The sequence below is a fragment of the Myripristis murdjan genome, chromosome 14, assembly GCF_902150065.1.
Source record: "Myripristis murdjan chromosome 14, fMyrMur1.1, whole genome shotgun sequence".
In the NCBI taxonomy this organism is placed as follows: domain Eukaryota; kingdom Metazoa; phylum Chordata; class Actinopteri; order Holocentriformes; family Holocentridae; genus Myripristis; species Myripristis murdjan.
In genome coordinates this window covers 29,862,351-29,884,610 of record NC_043993.1, presented here as the reverse complement: position 1 = coordinate 29,884,610, position 22,260 = coordinate 29,862,351, and the positions used below count along the sequence as shown (strand labels likewise).

The 22,260-nt window shown below is 39.9% G+C and overlaps 1 protein-coding gene across 2 annotated transcripts; it reads right to left on the bottom strand.

Moving 5' to 3' along the window:
• Positions 1 to 12,402: 12,402 nt before the first annotated feature.
• Positions 12,403 to 20,931, bottom strand: capns1a (calpain, small subunit 1 a). 2 transcript variants are annotated; one of them, XM_030068955.1, is made up of 11 exons: positions 20,782 to 20,931; positions 19,118 to 19,171; positions 18,995 to 19,031; positions 18,779 to 18,871; positions 18,524 to 18,581; positions 18,303 to 18,367; positions 17,202 to 17,270; positions 16,490 to 16,568; positions 14,370 to 14,486; positions 14,143 to 14,201; positions 12,403 to 14,000 (listed from the first exon to the last, which is right to left on the bottom strand). In XM_030068955.1, exons 2-11 carry the CDS (start codon positions 19,159 to 19,161, stop codon positions 13,974 to 13,976), a joined length of 648 nt encoding a protein of 215 aa, XP_029924815.1. In that variant the 5' UTR covers positions 19,162 to 19,171; positions 20,782 to 20,931; the 3' UTR covers positions 12,403 to 13,973. The 2 variants fall into 2 exon arrangements, with proteins under 2 accessions (XP_029924815.1, XP_029924817.1); XM_030068957.1 differs by having other exon boundaries at positions 19,118 to 19,170; positions 20,768 to 20,883.
• Between the last annotated feature and the right edge of the window lie 1,329 nt (positions 20,932 to 22,260).

Here is a 22,260-nt window from a genome sequence, read left to right as displayed (position 1 = left end):
TTCAAAATTCGAAAATGGAAAACATAGAAAATAGCATAACTTTTGAACCATACATGCTACAGGAACAAATGAACACATTTTTCCATACAATTTGGACCCAGGGAATCCATTAAAATGGTTATTATTAAGATTCAAGTACATTTTGACTCCATTTCAGGACAAAAACTACAAAAAACTAGGCGAATATCATTAGATGACATCTATATTTCTCTGTTTACTAAATATTTTGGGTGGATTTTTCTTGCCAATTATTTTTTCTCAATCCTTGAAGGGTGCACTTTAAGATTTTGCCAGGGACCAGGCTGAAGTAATGTCCCATGGGGTTCATTTTGAACACTTTTTACAAAACCCTGGTACAAAATCCGAAAATGGAAAAAATAGAAAATAGCATATCTTTTGAACCATACATGCTACAGGGACAAATGAACACATTTTTCCATACAATTTGGACCCAGGGAATCCATTAAAATGGTTATTATTAAGATTCAAGTACATTTTGACTCCATTTCAGGACAAAAACTACAAAAAACTAGGCGAAAATCGTCAGATGACATCTATATTTCTCTGTTTACTAAATATTTTGGGTGGATTTTTCTTGCCAATTATTTTTTCTCAATCCTTGAAGGGTGCACTTTAAGATTCTGCCAGGTACCAGGCTGACGTAATGTCCCATGGGGTTCATTTTGAACCCTTTCTTACACATATCTTAACCAAACCCGAAATAGAAAAAGTAGAGAGCAGCATAACTGTTGAAGTGCTCATCATAAAGAGACAAATGAACACAGTTTTCCATACAAGTTTGACCAAAGGAATGCATTAAAATGGTTTTTAGAAAGATTCAAGCACATCTTGACTCCATTTCTGGACAGAAATCACACAAAAACAACAGGCAGGCTGATAGTCCAGCAGCTACGCGCAATATTTTGATGGAACCGTTCACTTTATGATACAAGCATGAAATTTGGCACACTGTTAGAGCATGCCCTAAGGATCATTTTTGGCTATAGGGCCATCGCAGATTTGTCCCGTGGTAACCGTGGCTACCATTTTTCCAAACGGCTGCCACCTGCTGGGATTTTACCTGTAACTCAGGTTCTAGACCACCTAGGGTCTTGATCCTGGTGGCTAATTCTACATTTTCAAGGATGAGGAATACAGTGGTACTATATTCAACACGCTAGCAACTACCTAACTACATATTTCTGGCATTCAGTTAATTAAATAATAGTAAAAACCATCAAAATATTTATTTTGGTAGAGTATACCGTGGTGGAAAAAAGTTTTTGGACACCCTTAAAATTTTACACAATCTCAAATATTATCATGAAATATTTGTGGAAAAATCTTTTTTGTGTTTCAAAAGGTGTGGCTCCATTAGACAGATACAAACAAATACAAATTATATTTTTTTGTTTATTGTTTACAAGAAAAACTAACAAAAATAAATTCTTGACAGTTGAATCTTTATCTTCAGGCGTGTTTCCTGCGTTAGGTTCCTGGTTTTAGCCATTTTTGTGTCTGAAGAACTTTCAAATGTGCTGGCTTTATATAGACACCAAGCTTGGCAACAAAAATTGTGTCTTTTAATAAAAAGAACGACCTTCATCACTGGTACCAAAATGACCCAATACTCAAAATTTCTTATGTATTTTTATGGAACCAATCCATTTTAAGTTTTTAATGGCTTTTTTAGGATTTGTTTAGTATTTTGGCTGTGACTGTACTAAAAGAAATTGCACTAGAAGACTTAAGAGTGATTTGTTAATGCAATATTTCAACAATTGCATGGGGTGTCCGAAAACTTTTTTCCACCACTGTACTGTACATGTTTTCTAAGATGTTGACAGATGAAATGCATGTGTGTTTATGGCAATGACCAAAGTGGAACTATACAGCAGTACAGAGACAGGATACCATTTAGCCTAAAGGCATTTTTAATAAAGCCAAAGAGGAAAGAAAGTGTGACAACACAAAGTTGCGTTTGATGACACAGTTCACCACAGTAGCAAAGGGCAGTGCACTGAAGTGCTGCCTTGGCACATTTGCATCTTCCACAACGCCCCTTTTTGCAACCACAGCGGAGGAGGTCGCAACATGCCAGGCTTGCTTCTGGTCGTGTGATCCAGTGAACTTCCCATCCACCTGTCAGAATCAGAATCAACCTTGTTGTCACATGACACATTTTACAGGTTTAAAAAAGTGGGTTAAATTATTCATTCATTCATTCATTGACCTGCCTGTGTCCTTCCTCTTCCATCCCCACTCACCTGGGGAGGGGAGTTCAAGTACTGCAACCACGGCCTGTCCCTGTGCTGATTACCTGTTTCTCAGAGGCAAGGGATGTAACACAAGTTGCCAGGAGGGAGAACGGCTCAGTTTTGTTCTCATCAATGCGTAGATACTCCGGCCAATTTCCAGGAATGCCACTGGATGGCTCAGCCAACCAGCCAAAGCCCATTAACAATCCCACCAGGAGAAAAAAACTCCCTCTAATTAGCTGGCCTCCAGTCCAAGAAAAATCCAAGTCTCAACAACAAATATCATCCCTGCAGAATGACTGTTCCTTGTTCTCAAGGCTCTATATTGCATCACAGACACATGATGGAAATCAGGATGAGTTCTTTGAGCATGAAAACCAGGCGTGTCCAACAGCACTGTCACAAATGGGCAAGCTGAGAACTAGTACCAAGTCAGACTTGGTGGGCTGTTTGATGGACCTGGTTCCTTCACATGAAAATGCATCCATTCCCACTGTCCAGGTCATCATTCTTGATGGGGCTCCTATCGTGAACATGCTGCGACCTGGTGCTGCAAAGATATTTTCAGATTATGCACAGCACGTGTTCTTGCCATACATCCAGTCCAGTCTCAGCTGGAGCATGTCTGCAAAGTTGATGTTGTGTGGGATGAACTTCAGCACTCATCATGCTTAGGTTGTCTGTACTCAGCCCCGAGATACATCAGGTCTTGCACCATGCACACATGAAGAGGTTGAAACACGCATCATACTACACCTGGAAGATGCTGTGAAGGAACGGTATGACAACCTCCCTATATACACCGTTGACACAGATGTGCTGGTACTGGCAGTGACGGCAGCCCAACGCCTCAACATTGCTCAGCTGTAAGTTGCCTTTGGAGCTGGGAATAGTTCCCGGCATTTAGCAGTTCATGAGATGGCGAGGGCATTAGGCTCAGATCGATGTGAAGCCTTGCCAAGATGTTCCTTGCCTTTACTGGTTGTGACACTGTGTCATCATTTGGAGGCAGGGGCAAGAAGACGACATGGGACACATGGAAGAACTTCAGTGATGTGACTCGTGCCCTCTGTGCCTTGGCTACTACACCAGACACCGTAGATGACTTTATGGAGCCTCTTGAGCGATTTGTGGTATTGCTGTATGACCGCACTAGCAGCTAGGAATCACAGAAGCAGCTGTTCACCCAAAAAGGTACAAGGACTGATGGACTCCCCCCTTTTTGCAACCCTGTGGTTGCAAAAAGGGGCGTTGTGGAAGATGCAAATGTGCCGAGGCAGCATTCAGCATACTGCCCTTTGCTACTGTGGTGGACTGTGTCATCAAACGCAACTTTGTGTTGTCACACTTTCTTTCCTCTTTGGCTTTGTTAAATATGCCTTTAGGCTAAATGGTATCCTGTCTCTGTACTGCTGTATAGTTCCACTTTGGCCATTGCCATAAACACACATGTATTTCATGGCATATCTGTCAACATCTTAGAAAACATGTACAATATACTAAACCAAAATAGATATTTTTATGGTTTTTACTATTATTTAATTAACTGAATGCCAGAAATATGTAGTTAGGTAGTTGCTAGCATGTTGAATATAGTACCACTGTATTCCTCATCCTTGAAAATGTAGAATTAGCCACCAGGATCAAGACCCTAGGTGGTCTAGAACCTGAGTTACAGGTAAAATCCCAGCAGGTGGCAGCCGTTTGGAAAAATGGTAGCCACGGTTACCACGGGACAAATCTGCGATGGCCCTATAGCCAAAAATGATCCTTAGGGCATGCTCTAACAGTGTGCCAAATTTCATGCTTGTATCATAAAGTGAACGGTTCCATCGAAATATTGTGCGTAGCTGCTGGACTATCAGCCTGCCTGTTGTTTTTGTGTGATATTTGTCCAGAAATGGAGTCAAGATGTGCTTGAATCTTTCTAAAAACCATTTTAATGCATTCCTTTGGTCAAACTTGTATGGAAAACTGTGTTCATTTGTCTCTTTATGATGAGCACTTCAAAAGTTATGCTGCTCTCTACTTTTTCTATTTCGGGTTTGGTTAAGATATGTGTAAGAAAGGGTTCAAAATGAACCCCATGGGACATTACTTCAGCCTGGTACCTGGCAGAATCTTAAAGTGCACCCTTCAAGGATTGAGAAAAAATAATTGGCAAGAAAAATCCACCCAAAATATTTCGTAAACAGAGAAATATAGATGTGATCTGACGATTTTCGCCTAGTTTTTTGTAGTTTTTGTCCTGAAATGGAGTCAAAATATGCTTGAATCTTAATAATAACCATTTTAATGGATTCCCTGGGTCCAAATTGTATGGAAAAATGTGTTCATTTGTCCCTGTAGCATGTATGGTTCAAAAGATATGCTATTTTCTATTTTTTCCATTTTCGGATTTTGTACCAGGGTTTTGTAAAAAGTGTTCAAAATGAACCCCATGGGACATTACTTCAGCCTGGTCCCTGGCAAAATCTTAAAGTGCACCCTTCAAGGATTGAGAAAAAATAATTGGCAAGAAAAATCCACCCAAAATATTTAGTAAACAGAGAAATATAGATGTCATCTAATGATTTTCGCCTAGTTTTTTGTAGTTTTTGTCCTGAAATGGAGTCAAAATGTACTTGAATCTTAATAATAACCATTTTAATGGATTCCCTGGGTCCAAATTGTATGGAAAAATGTGTTCATTTGTTCCTGTAGCATGTATGGTTCAAAAGTTATGCTATTTTCTATGTTTTCCATTTTCGAATTTTGTACCAGGGTTTTGTAAGAAAGGGTTAAAAATGAACCCCATGGGACATTATTTCAGCTTGGTACCTGGCAGATTCTTAAAATACACCCTTCAAGGATTTAGAAAAAGCAGGTCCCGATAAAAAACCCACCCTATGCGCGTGGACCCCCCTTTCCAACTAGACTACTAACCCTAACCCTAAAGTTATCTTAGCTTTAAATCAAGTCTTCACCCTAAAATGAATGATTTTCACTTATGGGGACTTGCTTTTTAGTCCCCACAACGTGACTGTGTAAACAGATTTATGTCCCCACAACATTAGCAATACCAGGTACACACACACACACACACACACACACACACAACTTGAGTCCCGTCCCTGATGGATGTTTATTTTTTCTCGAAAAAGGGAATTCTTAATATATATATATATATATATATATATATATATATATATATATATATATATATATATATATACCACTTGAAGCTCATCGAGAGAATGCCAAGAGTGTGCAAAGCAGTAATCAGAGCAAAGGGTGGCTATTTTGAAGAAACTAGAATATAAAACATGTTTTCAGTTATTTCACCTTTTTTTGTTAAGTACATAACTCTACATGTGTTCATTCATAGTTTTGATTCCTTCAGTGAGAATCTACAATGTAAATAGTCATGAAAATAAAGAAAACACATTGAATGAGAAGGTGTGTCCAAACTTTTGGCCTGTACTGTGTATATATATATATATATATATATATATATATATATATATATATATATTTTTTTTTTTTTTTTTTTTTTTTTTTTTTTTTTTTTTTTTTTGGTTCAGCGGGCTACAATACATGTCATGCAAATAATCTTAGAAAACACACATTTAATTTGTGTTTTGTTGTCTGGGGAGGTCAAATGGTTTCACCTCGTCAAGGCTTCAGTGAAGAGAACTAGTATTATTAAATTTGCATTTGTGAAAGAATTTTATACAGGGTCATAACGCGGATTAAACAGGATGATGCCAAATTATATGAATTTGAACAATATGACTGCAGGGGCGCTGTATATGGGGGAAAAGTTAGGACAATTCCAAGGGCCCTTGCCTGACAGGGGCCCCAAAAAATAGGTAAAAACGAATATAAAATTATTAAACCATCATCGAGTAAATATATATATATATATATATATATATATATATATATATATATATATATATATTTCAAATGTAATACTACCATTATGATCTCTTTGTTTTTACTTGTTTTTGGCAGTAAAAATTAAAAATCCCCATTGACCACAAAGTAAACATCCATATTGACATTCATATTCATATTCATATATTCATATTAAATCATTGTCCTGCCCCTTTGAGCAGACTTAGCAGCAACAGATGAGCCAGCAGCACCCCAGTCTCCCCATACCTGCACCCCTTCCTGTCCCAGTGAAGAAGGTGAGCAACACTGTGTTAATCACATGCCAGTTAGCATCATTGCAGGGAGTCTGTGGGCATTTCTCTGTCACTCTTGCTCTTTTTACTGTAACAAAAAAGAAATATTTATTAATTACATAAATTTAAACACAAATTATTTTTTCACTTAATGATCATTATGAAATAAAATTAAAAAATCAAAAAATCAAAACACCCTACTGTCTGTACTGGATGCTGGACAGTTGGAAACAGTGAGTAGTTTACCTCAGCCTGCATGTAAGTTACAGACAGTATTAAAATTATCCAGTTTGATACGTTCATTTAGATTGAATTATGGCTGTCAAATGACATCTATAGATACAGACTTTATTATTCCCATCATGAAGGTCAATTATTTGAGAAGCTTACACACACACACACACATCAAATAGTGAACTGCATACTGTATGCAGACTTGCGTGTAGAAATCACCTGCAGTAAATATTGTGCTTGCACTACTATTGAACTACAAAAAGCAAGACAGTTGAAAGCCTTTCATTTGAGTTATGTAAAGCTTTTGATGGGACACTTAGGTCCTGGAGTTGTGGTGACAATCGCTGCGCCGAGGGGGCCCAATTGTGCCCCTGGCTGCAGACAGATAGGTGCTGCTGTGCTTTCTGACAAATTTGGGCTGTTCACACTGCCACCGCTAGATGGCGACACTTTGAACTAAAAACCTCCTTTGATTGATTTTCTTGGCTAGCACTAGCCAGCTAACTCCTGAGATAAAAGTTGGTAGGCTTTTATACAGTTATGCTAAGTTAGCATGCTTATATGACATTTAGAGGGAAGTTTTCATGAGTTAATTCTTCTGTAATAAATTTACATACAGAAATGTGTTTTCAGTAGACCTTTTTTCCACAGCAGCCACTTTAACATGTAATACCAAGGTGAGCACAGGTGTTATTAATGGTATTAATTAAGACGCTGTTCCGTTTGAGCCTTTCAAATGAACCAGCATGAACAAAGGCCCTGGCTCTGTTAGACCTAAATGCTACAGAGCCTTCATTAGTCTTATTAGTAACACCTGTGTGTATCTGCTTTACATGTAGAAATGGCTGCTCTGAGAAAAGGTCTGTTGTTAACAATAAGAGAGTCATGGCCAGTGGTGCTGTCTGACCAAAAGGTGTTTGGGTGTGAGGGAGCCACTGATTTGACATACTGGACGTGCACGATGCAGGAAGCCCTGCCCCTACTCCCCTTCTGATTGGCTAATCCGAACCCTCACCCAGCCCTAATCTTAACCTTAACCTTAACCTTAACCAAAGGCAACCATTACTAGTCAATCTGAGGCAGGTAGGGCAGAGATGCATGACCAGTATGTCAATTTAGTCTCTCCACGAAGCCTGTTTTTCTGTCATCTTGGTCTTTGTGCATTTAACAGGGATGATGTTGGGCTGATAGGAAACTCAAGAAATAATGTGAACAGAGAATGCCAGGAGTCTGTGGGTGGGAGGCATGGATGAGCATGCTGAAGAATACTTGGAGCGAGCAAGTTTCTGTTTTATGCAAGCTGTCATATCCACTCAGTGGCCACTTTATTAGGTCCACCTGCACAATCAAGTCCAATCCAATCCAACTGTTGTGCCATAAAGTTTCCGTTCCTGCTGCCTATAATGCTCAGGATTTCTTTTGGTCACAGTAATAGAGGTGTTCATTCAATTCTATGTTTGGCACTGAGCTCATAGTTAGTGCTGCTGTTGTACTGGACTCCATTTTATTGAGAGCTGTTTCTAATTTTCTGTCCCCCCCATGTATATAAATAGGGAGGACAAAAAATTAGAAACACCTGAATTCCAACTGCAGTGTGTCTGCACCTGCTCCAGGTAACTTTTCATCATGTTTCTCCTGAACAACTGCACAATTAAAGTACATCCCTCATTACTGATCAACACAGATGTATGTAATGTTCTGAGTGTCTGTATCCTCTGTGTTTTGTGAAGCTGTGGTGTGAAAATTGTCCAGGAGGAGGAGCATAACAACGTGTCACTGGACATCTCCTCTTCCGTTGAAGAAAGCCTCCAACTCTGCTTCAAAGTCAGTGTACAGACTGGATCTATATGCACGATGTGTATGTTTTTTCATGCTTTTGTTTGCAAACACACCTAGCTTTGTGAGTCAGAGTGTTAGATTTTGCTCACCAGAAACAGAACTTATCTGAAATGAAGTAAAGAATAATAAATTGGCTACACAAAGCTACTCTTAACAAATGCAGTGGAGTAACAGAAGTGGGCTCCTCTCTGATAGTAAAGCAATCCTCTGTTTCATTCTTTCAGATGAACTGAGCACAGCGACAGGTTATCATTTCAAAGGAAGAAGAGGCAAAACTAAAGTAAACTGTTGTCCTTCTATTATGAATGAGTGTCTGCCTGCGACTGTGCACTTTGTTGAGGTGCAAAATCAGTTTTCTTTTCCACCTGATTATCACAATAATCCAAATGAATGCTCCTTCAGGGAATGCTACGAAGCAAGCAGTGTAAGCTCAGGTAAGAGAAGAGTTTGCAGTCGTAAATCTGTTGTAGTAGTTGCTAAGCTGACAAGACATTTCCATCTGTATTTTCCAAGTTTCCCAGTAGTCAAGATATTTGTTGTATTTTTCAGCATCACTCACTCAGCTGGAGTGTTCAGGAGACAGGGAGACGTCACAGCAGGGAACAGCAGGTGTGAGAGAGCGGCAGGGAGAGATGAGAAATGCAGAAAGAAAATAGATCAATTGCAGAGAAGAACAGTATTCTTTAATGAGCTCTTGAATGAAATCATACATTGGAGTTTTGCTCAGAAATGTTTGGATAGTGTTGCTTAATGAACCTCACTGAGAAGGAAATGAAAACTATCACCATGTTTTGTTACAGAATGGTGAAAATCAGAACATGTACCGACTTTGTGCAATCGTCTCCCACATCGGGGAAAGCATGGACAGCGGTAACCAATGTCACTTCCATCAGACATGAACATGGATCAGTGATGAACACACACACACACACACACACACACACACAGACACACGCTGTGACAGCCTCCTGCCTAGCAGTGCCTGCTGGGTGTGTGTATGTGTTTCCCCCTGTCTGTTGTGTGTTTCCTGTGTTGCAGGTTGTTGGTGGGCAGAGACTTATTACCCTAACTGGAAGCACCTGATCAGTCTCCCAGGGGTTAAAAGGCGTGCCCTGCGTTCCAAATCACATACTTATACTTTTTACTTCTAGTATGTACTGCAGCTGCCCTTACAAAGTATGTAGTTTAGTATGAAATATGCATGCGTATGCATACTATTGGGATACACTACATACATCGTCCCTGAGCTCCGCCTCTCTCGCTCACTTCCGCCTCCATCCATAGCGGCAAATTTGAATGTTGTTGTCAAAATGCCGGTGCTGTTTCATACTGCGTTGTGTCTGTCATTTTTGTTGTCGTCTGTATGTGGGCGTGGCTTGTACACGCAGCTCAGTCAGTGTGACGTAACGTCCGCTGCGCAAAGGATTGTGGGTCAGAATGGCCAGAGCAGCATGCTGACATCCATACTGTGAAATCTGACTGGATCTGACTTGGCATACTGCATCTGACATACTAAATCTTTTTTTTCCCTACTAAATAGTATGATAGTATGAGTACTGGAACGCAGGGCCCCTCTCACTCCCTCTTTCTCCCTCTCATCCATCCTGATGGCACCATGATTCTTGTTTGGTTGGCGTTGGCCTGGTTTTGTTTCTCTCGTACAACGCCCCCCACTCATCCATCTGCAGACACACTGATATCACAGATTTACACACCTCATAACTTTAGAATGTTTTTTTGGTTAATTTGTGTTAATAAATCTTTAAATATTTACGTTAACACTGTGTACCTCCACTTTTTGGCCGCAATCTTGTCAGTGCACCAAAACACCGTGTCGGCCATGCGTGGCGCCATCTTGAGATTCTGACTCTGATTCAAAATGGATGGATGAACGCGCAATGAACAAAGGGGAGCTATTCCTCCTCAATAATAATGCAGTATGTAAACAGAGTCATGATTATTGTAAATTGGAGTTGTGCATGTTACACCACCCAAAACAACTCTCACTTCTGAGTGGAAGAAGAAACACCTCTCGTAATTCTAGTGTGAATGAGTTCTTGCCTATGACTGTATTTTGTTGAAGATTTTATTACATTATATTTTCAATATCACAATAATCAAAATGATGGTTCTTTCAGAGAGTGCTCACCAGGAAACTGTGGCTGTCTTGCCCCCTGCTGTTTTCCCTCCATGACTTCTCATCGTCCCACACTGCTGGGTCCCCTGCCTCACTCAAAGCCCCCACTGGGTCGGCACCTGTAGCACACCTGTCTGGCCAGGAAGGGGTCTCCCCTCTCTGTGGTCCTTCTCAAGATTTCTTCCATTTTTTTCCCTGTTGCACCAGGTTTTTTGGGGGGGAGTTTTTTCTTTCTTGTGAGGATTAAGTCAGGTGTTGTCCTCCTGTTTTCTGTTGTAAACCTGTGGGCATGTAAACCCTTTGAAACTGTAAAAAAGTGTGGAGAGGCTTTAAATAAACTTCAACTTGAACTTTGTCTGCTATTGTGGTTTCCTTGCACAGGCATTCTTTGAAAACAGAAAAGCAGTTTCACATTTTAAAGACATACCTCACTGTAGGGTTAAATGTGAAAAACAATACGTAGGCCAAATTTCGTTTTATGTATTCTCCCATGGGTTACAATGGACCAAACCTGTACCTTTATGTATTTTATTTTATTATCCATCAGCATATCACTACATGGGAGACTGAGAGCCTGAAAAAGAAGAATGCAGTGGGGGAAGAGAATAATCACATCTTTCCGGAAGGTTCACATGGATGAGGACAAAACTTGTAGTGGGGTTGATTTCCCACCTATTGCAGGAAAAGTTTAACACCATCATCATCTGAGGTATTAACCCTTGTATGCTGTTCAGGTCTGTGTGACCCGTTTTCATATTTTACCAAAAGAAAAAATGATTTGATTAATTATTTTTTCAACCTCAGTCTCATTGGCTTTGGCTCACAGGGCCTTGCAAATGATTTTGGAGGCGAGAGAAGCTTTTGACGATGATGTAGAGGAAGAGGTTTCAGAATGTGAGGATCACATTTCTGAAAAGCCAGTGTCTTACAGTGACTTGGAAGAAGAGGATGAGATTGAGCATCAGCCAGTTCCAAAATGAGGACAAGCCCCAGGACCAGAACAAGCCTGTCATCAGCTAGCAAGTGAAATATGGATGTCAAAAAATGGTGAAATTGAATGGTCTTGCCCAAGAAATGAGCTACCCTGCATGGCTGCCAATGTGATTTTTTATTACATTTTATTAAAAAAAAAAAATATGAGGAGCACGTTTATCCATAAATGTGATCTAACAAAGGTAATGGGCAAATATTAACTATATATGCTATTTATATTGCTTGTAATTGGGATGAAGTAAACATCTGTTGAGAATTTTAACATAAAATTGTTTGGTTGTGTTGAATTAAAAACCATAAAATGCAGCGGGTCTACCAGACCCTGGAAGAAAAATGAACACTGGCTGAGTAACAAAAATATGAACACCACACAAGGGCTAAGAAATAACCTTCAGCTAAGAAGTAAAGACCAAAAATAGTTTTCAGTTTATCACAAAAATTCTTGGTGCATGAATCAGTACGACACACCTAAAGCGATCTCTTTCCTCACAGGAAAACCAGTTGGAACACTTTCTGTTCTGGTATGTCTACAACTTTCACTATTATATTGGATTACATCTTAAAAGCCCAGTACTATGTTTAAATAAAAAATATATATATATAATATCCAGGGTCTATATTATGTAATTTGCCATAATTTTGTACATTTGAACACCCTGGCCAAGAAGCTGAACCCAAGTCAGCCCATTTGAGACTTTAGTGGTCCCTGAGTAATCACCGTACAGTACAGCTTAACAGACTCAATAAGTGATGATGACATGACAACAACTTGTATTCTGTCGCTTTTATTCCAAAGATGGCACAGGTACTTGTCCTACCAGGCATGTCAGTAATATTTCAGTGACTATGGCAATAACTAAGTACAAGTGAAACTGTTAAATGGCATCTACAATTGGCTGCATGCAGCAGTGGGATAAACATCTTTGCTATATATTATCAGTTCCAACAGTTTGCTGGCATTATGTCGTATAGGCATTTTGAAATAGACAAAGAGTGCAACACAGAAATGATCAGTAAGCAAACAAGAAGCCAAGGAGAATGCAATGGCAAAGTGCCATTACCAGCATTAAACACTAGATGGCACATCAACTTGGCCACCAATGCATTCCCTCTTGGTGTCAATGCACATTAGTATCACAGAAGAGATAACTTGGATACACTGAATATTTCAATGAAACTAAACAGTAGGTAACTTGTAAGAAAGTGTGGAATTTTTAGAAGTATATATTACGCTTCACTCATGACTATATCAGCTGACAGACACAGAAAAGATGGCTTACAGCTGTGCAGAAACAACGCGCCTCAAATGTTAGTCCCTGGCCACTGTCAAAGCAATGGAGTGTATAACTGTTTACACATGCACTATGAAAATTTATCTGAACATTAGATGGTACTGAGAGCAGGAACTAAGTTCATCTGTAAACTCTTAGTAAAGCCACTCCTCTCTCTCACCCCTCCAAACGTAAACACCACGGGAAGATGGAGGTGTGCATGTGGCCTTTTCGGCTCAATGCCACCATGCACTCATTCGCTTCCAGGGGGGTGTTAAACTTTAGAGAGGAGGACAAAAGTGCAAACATGGCTGATCTTTGCAAGTTGGTTTTATATCATCATGTCGCAGGTCTCCACAATGCACATTACTCTCAGGATTGTTATGCTGTGACATCGAATAGTGCATATTTAAACCACAGCTTGCTTCACAACAGCTAAATGAAGATGCAGCGCGGTGTCATGTGAGTGAAACATAATCCATAACTCTAAAACTGCCAAACTTTCCCTTTTATCAAGTGGTGAGCTGTCGCCCTCTTCCAGTGAGTAAGCATCATCAATGGACCAGGTGCAAGAGAAAAAGGGGTTCACGAGATTTTTTTGTTTTGTTTTGTTTTTTGGACGTTTCCACAGTGCAAAGCTGAAGGTACTGCTGCCATCTTGACTGAAAGAAGAGACATCTATGCATGGTTTGTGGGTTAGACTTTATAAACCAAGAAAATAACTCAAGAGGCTCCTAACGTTATGCCCCTGGTCCATGAACGAGGCTTCTCCGGGGCATTCAATGGCACTCATACATACAAAAGTTGTCTGCGAACTGAGGGCACTGTTGTGAGTGCAGGCTTCACATCTTACAGGGTCCCTAGCATCAGTTCTGTTCTGCAAGCAAAATGGGACAGTGAATAATCCCACATCGCTATGCTGAAATATGAAATGTTGCATTCATATTCACATAAAACCTGCACACACATGGGATAGGCTGATTAACACGGGGGGAGTTGTAGGGATGGTGAGAAGTATATTGTGTAGACAGAAAGTGGTTCTGTAACCAGAAGAGGAAACGTTCTGTGCTCAAGAGTACATGGTCAACTGGAGCCACTGCAGAGACAAGAGGAGAGAAGAAGAAAGACGGCATTCATCTTTATTATAGAACCAACTGTTCCTATCAAATGAATAATTTAAAATAATGAATTCCAGACAAAATCCAATGCAATCTTGAAGATAACCAGGATCAGTTTACCTCTTGAACATTGACCTTGATAGTCCCACTGTTATCCCTATCCAGAGTTTTGAAGGCACCTGAATCAACACAGAGGTTAGGCAGTCTGAGATTAGATTGCATTCTGCAGAGATGAGGACAATCATTCTTGTGACAGCCTCTAAGCAGTTTCTACCTTTGTGTAGAGTAGGTAACACACAAATTTAAAAAAAAAATCTATTTATTGCACAATTGACATGGAAACTTACGACACATGGCGTCCAGCCTCACGAGGCAGCCAATGTAGTTGTCAAAATCCATGTTCCCATTTTCATCGCTGTATCTGCGAATAATCATCTGGAACAGCTGGTCATTGAGGGGGAAGCCTGAGAAAGAAAAGAGCAGGTGAAACCACTGTCGTTTTCCTGCTGCACGTCATTCCAAACAAATACATTCAAACTCCAGGCAGATATTCAAATGATTAACGCATCGCACAGCTGCTCAAAGCTCAAGCTGAGCCAAGTGACCTCCTTCCTTTAGCGCTTCGAAAACATTTGACTTTATTTGACTGTTCCCATATCTACGTAGATGTTTAGAATACCGATTATGTGGTTTAGCCGTCTGACTGGTGTTCTTTGAGCATGAATCAGAAAATAAAGCAAGTTTAATTGAACCTAGCATTTTCTAAAAGTAAAAATGGATGCCAATGGTTACTAAAACAAAGAGCCCTCGCAGAAACAGCACTAATGTGGCGTCTCTATCTGATGCTGTTTGTTAAAGTAAGCTCTCGGTCCATGGACGCAGGAAGCAGGGGTGCTGAGGGTGCTGCAGCGCCCCTTAAATTAAGTGGGAATGGATTTTGCAGGTGCTGGAGAGTTCTTATTATGGTGACAAAATAAGGGGAATGAAGTGTGTACTTATACACCAGGCAAAATGGTGGAGTGTGAACAGGGTCGCTGCTGCAGTCTGTGTGTGAACTGAATATTTTATCATCTGTATCTGTATTTCCAGCATCTATTTCTGAGTGTCAGCGTATTTTCTGAAATTATTTCAACGGCTTTTGGCACTTGTGGTCGCCTCGGATGCCGACGTCTTTTCTCCCCTCTTTTTTCGGAAAGTTCTGACATTTTTGTGTGGCCATCCCTGCGTACTTCAAGTTTAAAAATAATCTCAATTCTTCTGACAGGCACTGCGCTTGTCAATGTCACTTTTCATAACCTAACCAATCACAATAGAGGGGGTGGGACTTTTTAGACTGGGTGACATCTTCATTGTCAACAGCACAACAAAAAAAGGGGGAACAAATCACTTGCTGACATTCCTAATGTCATCGCCTTTAAGTGCTTGTTGTGAGCACCTCTCAGTGCTATTCTGCTCGTAAAAGAAGCCACGACACTGCGCTAACAAAGCAGTCTGGTGCTGACAGGTGGAGTTAACAGGTGGAATAAGCAAATCTAGTTTTATTTTTACTTTCAACAATAGCATACCTCCCGAGTACCCAAGCATAGTTTTCACTTGTGCAACTGTTTTAATTTTATCCACCTTTTTTAAGTAGCCTTGAAGAATGCAAACAATAAACCTTTTGTTTTCTAAAGAGCTACGATAAAGTAAACATCTTCAGTGTGGTACTTTTCCATGACTAAAATTGTTTGGGTTCCCTGCGCTCCTAATCCCCCTCCCCTTTTTTTTTTTTTTTTTTTTTTGTTCTCATGGCATTTCCTATGCCTTGCTGTATTTATGTCTCTGATGACTGGTTGTAATTCAGTGACACTACAGTCCACACAAAGGGACAGCAGAGTATTTCTTGTCTGATCCTACTGTGGAGCAACAGGAGAGCCTCCAGGCTGGCAGAGAAACAGACAGTCACTATAATTGTTCACGCCCAGGGTGAGCTCACACACCTGCAGCCACTTGTAATCAGCTCCACCCTGCCTCCACAAGACACTCACCAAACCTTACGGTGAGCGTCTATGAGCAGAAACACTGCCTCTTGTTGACTGACTGTGGGTGAACTGAATTACTGTGAAAAAGTGGACTAGTTATGGAGGAAGGAGTTTACTATTTGAGTTACAACTTCCCTATTTTTTGTCTTTTGTATAATATACTTTGTTGTTCGGCTAGTTGTTCTTGATGACTCATTTTCGAGTTCAGATGTGCTCTTGCAAGAAAGTGCTGCCACTCTACCACGCAACTCGACTGCACAGCTGGGATATGTAAAATGTCGACTGGAAATGCCTTAAAAACATTCAATGATGGCATATTACGAATCTTATAACCCATGTACTATCTGCTCTGTATATAAAAAGGAAAACATTTCATGCCTAATGTTACATTTATGCCCCCCTCCAACACACACACACACACACACACACACAAAACAACTTCTTACCAGCAGCCCTGAAGGCATTGGGTAGTTCATCTGCACCAATGAAACCAGAGCTATCTGCATCATAGCTCTTGTATATTCCCTTGAATGAATAAATAAATAAATAAATACACATATACATACATAAATCAACAGAAATAAGCCCATGTTAAAGGTGTTCCTGGTAAAGTATTCCTCATAAACTGATTCACAAAGTAAAACTGAAAGAGCGTAATTAATTTATTCTCCTAAACCCAACTAGTTACCAAAATGGCTTTGACATTTTGTTTACTAGGAAAAAAACAACAAACAATCAGGCAATACTGGAATTTCTTGTCCCTCTACATCGAGTCCTACAAGTCTAACATCACCATGACAAGGCTGAGCTTACAGAGGACTCATCTGACAAATAATTAAATGTGCTCTGGGTAAGACATAATTTATGAAAGCACATTGTGTAGCAAACACGTGGACACGCCTATTTCATGGATTGCAGTTGCACATTCCCATGAAAGCAACTCTAATCTCGATGTAAAGCTCAGACGGGGCACAGCGCCCCGCTGTTCCCAAGGCTGCAAAACAGTTTCCTGCCTGTTCCCTGTTGCTGGAGATCATTAACACTGGCCACAGGAATTTCCCTGTGCAAAACACAAGCCGTCACGTCCGTGAAATTCTGAGACAGCTGCACGGCGATCTGCTATTCAGAAAAGGAAATGAGAAGGCCAACTGTACTTGCCTGCCACTTCTTGATATTGTTCCAGAGGTGTTTGAATTCATGGAATCCGAGTTTCCCAGTGCTGTCACTCTGAAATGAAGCAGTATTAAGGAAGACAAAGCTCTCCTTCACTGTCTCAGGCTTCAACAAATAGATTTGCCTCCTGTGGGAATGTTATATATGTCCAATGCCAATGCTGCTGCCTTTCTTCATCCATGATGTCCAGGATTTATTAACAGAAAGTCAGCTTTGTTTGCAACACTTCAGGATGCTGCAATGAACAATGTGACTCATTTTAACCATCTCACGCTGTCTTCTAGCTGAATATAGGGTTTATCTTAATATTTATTGACTACGGGCATTAGCTTACGGCTTGTTATCAGTTTACACTACCGAGCTCTTATCTGCTTATTTACAGAGGCAAAGTCTCAAATCTTGATAGGGCTCTTTTGACTGTTCCAAAGCCTAAATTAAAAACCTGATTGACGTTTTGGGTTCATGGCCCGTTAAATTCAGAACAACCTGCTTCTTTCAAGACCCACATTAAAACTAATTTTGTTTAACTTATTACTGGTTGTCATAATTTGTTCTTTTTATTTTTGGTAGTGCAGTATAATTAGTTTTTACTCAGCTTTTGCAGAATGTTGGAGAGTCACCCGTAGCAGGCAACACACTACATGAGTGAATGGACAGTTTATGACAGATGCCAGCTCATCGTGCATTGTACAAGCAAACACACACTTGACAACAAGGATGACAGCTAAGTTGTAAGGCCAACTTAAACAAAAACAGAGGTGGGAGCAAGAGATTGAAGCACTTAAACCCTAGCACCTTGACACTGCAACATCTTCTGTGCCAACTACAAACATGTAAAGCCAGTGCAGGCTTGGTTTAAACTGCTGTTAAGCCCAAACTGAAGCAAAATAAGCCTGCAAGTAATATTGCAGGTCCCCAACCTCTGTAGGTGTTGAGTCTGCTGAGCGAGTCTCCCCTTTCTCACAGATGACTGCTGCTTTTGTCTATTTCACACTAAAACAGGAAACCACTGAGGTTACTGTCAGCTTCATTATGTTGCCACCTGGATTACACTGCATTCAAAGCCAACTAATGATAAAAGGATACATCCATAACTGCCACCATACTCCGACAAGATTCAATGCTGAACCCATCAGTCTTCAGGTCTGCATCTGAAGTTTAAACAAAACAGCCATTCATTGTAATCATATATATATATATATATATATATATAGTATCAGGAACTGAATCACAATAGAATCAGGTAGAAAAGCACAAAGAATTACTTGAATTACTCTGAATTTGACTGATGCAAAATCATGTCTTACGTCTGGAAACAATTCTGTTCAGGATGTTCATCAGCTCATTGGGGCTCACTTCCATGTCCTGTATGATGATTTCACAGTTTGGAAATGATACAGGAACATGTACCAGCCTACGTCTTGCTGGGTTAACATGATGAAGAATGATTTCGCAAACACAATAATGTATCGTTTTCACAAACTCTGGATCCACACCTTCATGGATTAAAGGAATGAAGAGGATTAACTGAATTCTACAAGACATCACGAAAAATCACTCACATCTCCTGCGAGCTGCTGGAAGACTTTGCGGAACTGTCTCTCTTCGTCGCTCTCATTCTGCTCTGCGTACGCCAGCGGCATGCGCGGTGGAACCTGCAGGACGCAGACATCAGGAAACATTAGAGACACTGCAATCGTTCAGTAATGGCAGCACAGTGATAGGGACACAGAGCAGTTTCTGATAAAGGTATGCTTGGAATTTGGGCTATTACTCACAGGTTCAGATGGTATAAACTGGCCTGGGTCAATGTTGCTGTGGGGCAAAAGACACAGAATAACAGGTTGAACCACAAACCACTTTCTTTGCATTACAGATTGGTATGTCGTGCAAATTCTCACCTCACTGCATCAATGATGCCCCCAATAAGTTTGATCGCAAACATCTTTTGTCACCTGTGAATGCAAAGTACCACATATGTTAAGACAAAGAATTTGGCCTGAAAACACCAACTGACCAACCTGTGCTGCATTCAAGACATTTTACAGTCTTGGAGTCTTGTTCTGACCGACAGCCTCACCTCTCTGAGCTCGATGCATTTAGATGTTTAACTATTTTGCAACAGTGGCTGAATTCTTGCTGGGTTTTAACTAGGGCTGTGCGATATGAGGATACATATTGTGGGATGAGAGAAACATATCTACCAACAGAGATTTTCCTCAATCGTTTCCTTTAGACGAATCCCTGGTCTGGAAATTAAGCTGCACAATATCATCAACTCTATTCAAACAAACCAAATGCATGATATCAACATTCGATTTAAATTATACTCATGGTGATTATTCTGGTTTGGCTAATATGGCAGTTGTGGTTTAAAATGAGAAAGGGAGATTAATCTGACTGAGTGGCTGGTGAATGTTCCATCAGCAACAACAATAAGCAGCTGTCCTGCCCTGATTATCAACAATGAAGTCAAACCCTCATATTTCCTTGTGAAGGAGCTCAAAAAGAGAAACCCATTCACCAAGACAGATCAATACCTGCCTACACGCCTGCCTAATACACTGTGCTCTTTGGATCTGTCAATTAAACAAAGGGGTTTTGTCTTTGTCTCTAAAAGCTACACCTGAGCAACTTAGGCTCTATTTCTCCAGCCCCGTTCATACATTTAGATATTTTCACTAGCCTACATTGTTGGTTATACGATTTCAACGTATTGTAGCTTTGTTAACAGATAAACACTTTAATAACAGGGAATAATCACAGCAAAATTCTGATTTTAAAATGCTGCACAAAAAATAACTTATCTAATAGTGGGTTTGGCAACCATAAAACCCAAGTTTTCTTTAAATTAAAGTAGTTTAACCAAGGGCCAAATTGTTTTTCTTATTATTGCCTTTATACAAAGTGCAAAATAAATTTGCACCTTTTGACATTAATCTGTCAATGCAGTTTCTGGTTTAAAAAAGCGAGACACAATGGTGTAGAATCAGATTCAAAGAGCAGACAGAATAGTCAGAAAAGGGATAACTTATCATTAAACTTTTTATAGTTATGTGAGCAGGACAGGCCTGATTTTGAAGCTCGCTCAGCATTTGGTCCTGTCGTCTTTGCCTTATGTTCATGTTTCAGTCGCTGCTGCAGCTTTCCCGTTTCGGGGCGTGTTACCTTTGAGAATGCCTGTTTATTTCCGCGGAAGAACACTTCACTTCATGACGCATCACCCCCACCGAGAAAACTGGATTCACCACAACTGGTCAGCGCTTTCTGCACTGATAATCCTAATGTCACCTGGATATCGCTATGCATGAAAGTGCCTACGAACAAGTTAAACTTTGCACGTCGGCATGCTGGCGCTACGTTTGTGCTTAACGACGCAACTAAAGCATTAGACGACCGGAGAGGACGTAAAGCTAGCTAGCTGTTAGCTGGCTACATCGAAAGTTAGCTAAGTATCACAACAGCCAACGCCCGAAACATGAATAACTCTGATATCTACAGCCGCTACATGTAATTTACACGCCTAAATAACTTGTTAACCCAGATGAGGATGTGTTATACCAACCTTCAGGCAGCGACACTTTGAAAACTTGATGGCAGAAAGCGAGCTGTGGTGCTCTGCGTGACTTCCAGGTACAGATGTTGCTGGCTCGTCCGTCCGTCTGTCAACACGCCCAGCTCGCGCCGCAGAGAGGAAGGGGCGGGGCGAGAGCACAATCTGACGCGCGCGGTCATCTTCCGTCTCGGAGCTGCGTCGGTACGTTTCGTTTGACCAGCTCGTTTTATTCCACCTGAAACTGAGGATGATCGACGGCGCAATGCAAAGTCTTTAGAAAAGAGTGGAAACTTGTTGTTGTTGTTGTTGTTGTTGTTGTTTAGCCCTTAGTCATATTTCGGACACCTCTGTTCATGTAAGCAAAGAGGGGAGAACAGAGTTGTTGCTGCTGTTATAGTTTTGTATTTTTCATTAATTATTATTTTAATTTCGGTTTTTATTTCATTTCCAGTGCAGTTTATCTTCAGTTAGTGGATTTGCTTGTTTCATTTTAGTTTGTTTTTTTTTTTTTTTTTTTTTTTTTTTTGGTTATCTTTATTTATTTATTTATTCATTCATTCATTCATTTTGTTTCGTTTTAGTTTAGTTTTTACTAGTTTCAGTATTAGTTTTAGTTTATTTATTTGTTTTTGTTTTTTGAACATGACAACAAAACAGAAAGTGGCAACAACAAAGTAGTTTTTTTTGTTGTCGTTGTTGTTGTTTGTATTATAATAAGGGTGGTATTAATAAGGACTAATATTTTAGAAGTTCACTTTGTGAAGGCAGTTGACTCCCATTAATCAGCACCAACGACTCTTCATGTTGTTGTGGGGACCAAACTGACGACGACTAAAACCAAATACATTTTCTGTCTATTTTTTTTTATTATTATTATTTTATTTTAATTAGTTTTGTAAGTACACAATATCGTTTCAGTTAGTTTTCCTTTTTTCACAAGTCTACCCAAACTTCTTTTTTACTTCAGTTAAATAAGATGTTTTTTACACTTATGTTTAGTTTTTAGTTTCGTTTTAGGTAACTATGATAACCTTGGGTGAGAAGGTCCGGAAATCATCGCATTATCCGTTTCTCATATAATTAAAATTTTTTATCAAAAATAATAATAAAAAAAGACGCCTTTCATGGTATTTTATGTGTGATGTTTCTTGTCTTGACCGTCGTGTTCACGCCACTTCTTTCCTTTTCCGGGATTGATCATGCTCATCCTCTTACCTATACTATCTTTGACGCTTTTCTTCTTCCCTCTTTTATTTATTTATTTATTTATTGGCAGCAGCTAAGCACCTTTACGGTGCACTGTCGCCACCATCTGGACTGGAGTGTGAACTGCAAAGGCTACTACGTTGTACTGTATACTTTATAGAAATAAATAAACAAATTCTGCTCATTTGACCTCTTAAGCACAACTTGTATGTTATATGAATGTAACTATTTTACATTGAAGTCATTAAAGCATCACAAGTAGGTCATATTTTTCCTTACTTT

What these genes read in the sequence shown, in the direction of transcription:
- capns1a (XM_030068955.1), bottom strand. Translation starts at nt 19,161, where the DNA reads ATGTTTGCGATCAAACTTATTGGGGGCATCATTGATGCAGTGAG. An exon ending in GAACAGAATTGTTTCCAGAC is followed by an intron (nt 18,368 to 18,523) that starts GTAAGACATGAT and finishes TTTAAACTTCAG; the next exon opens with ATGCAGACCTGAAGACTGAT. An exon ending in GAGGCTGGACGCCATGTGTC is followed by an intron (nt 14,202 to 14,369) that starts GTAAGTTTCCAT and finishes GTGTTGATTCAG; the next exon opens with GTGCCTTCAAAACTCTGGAT.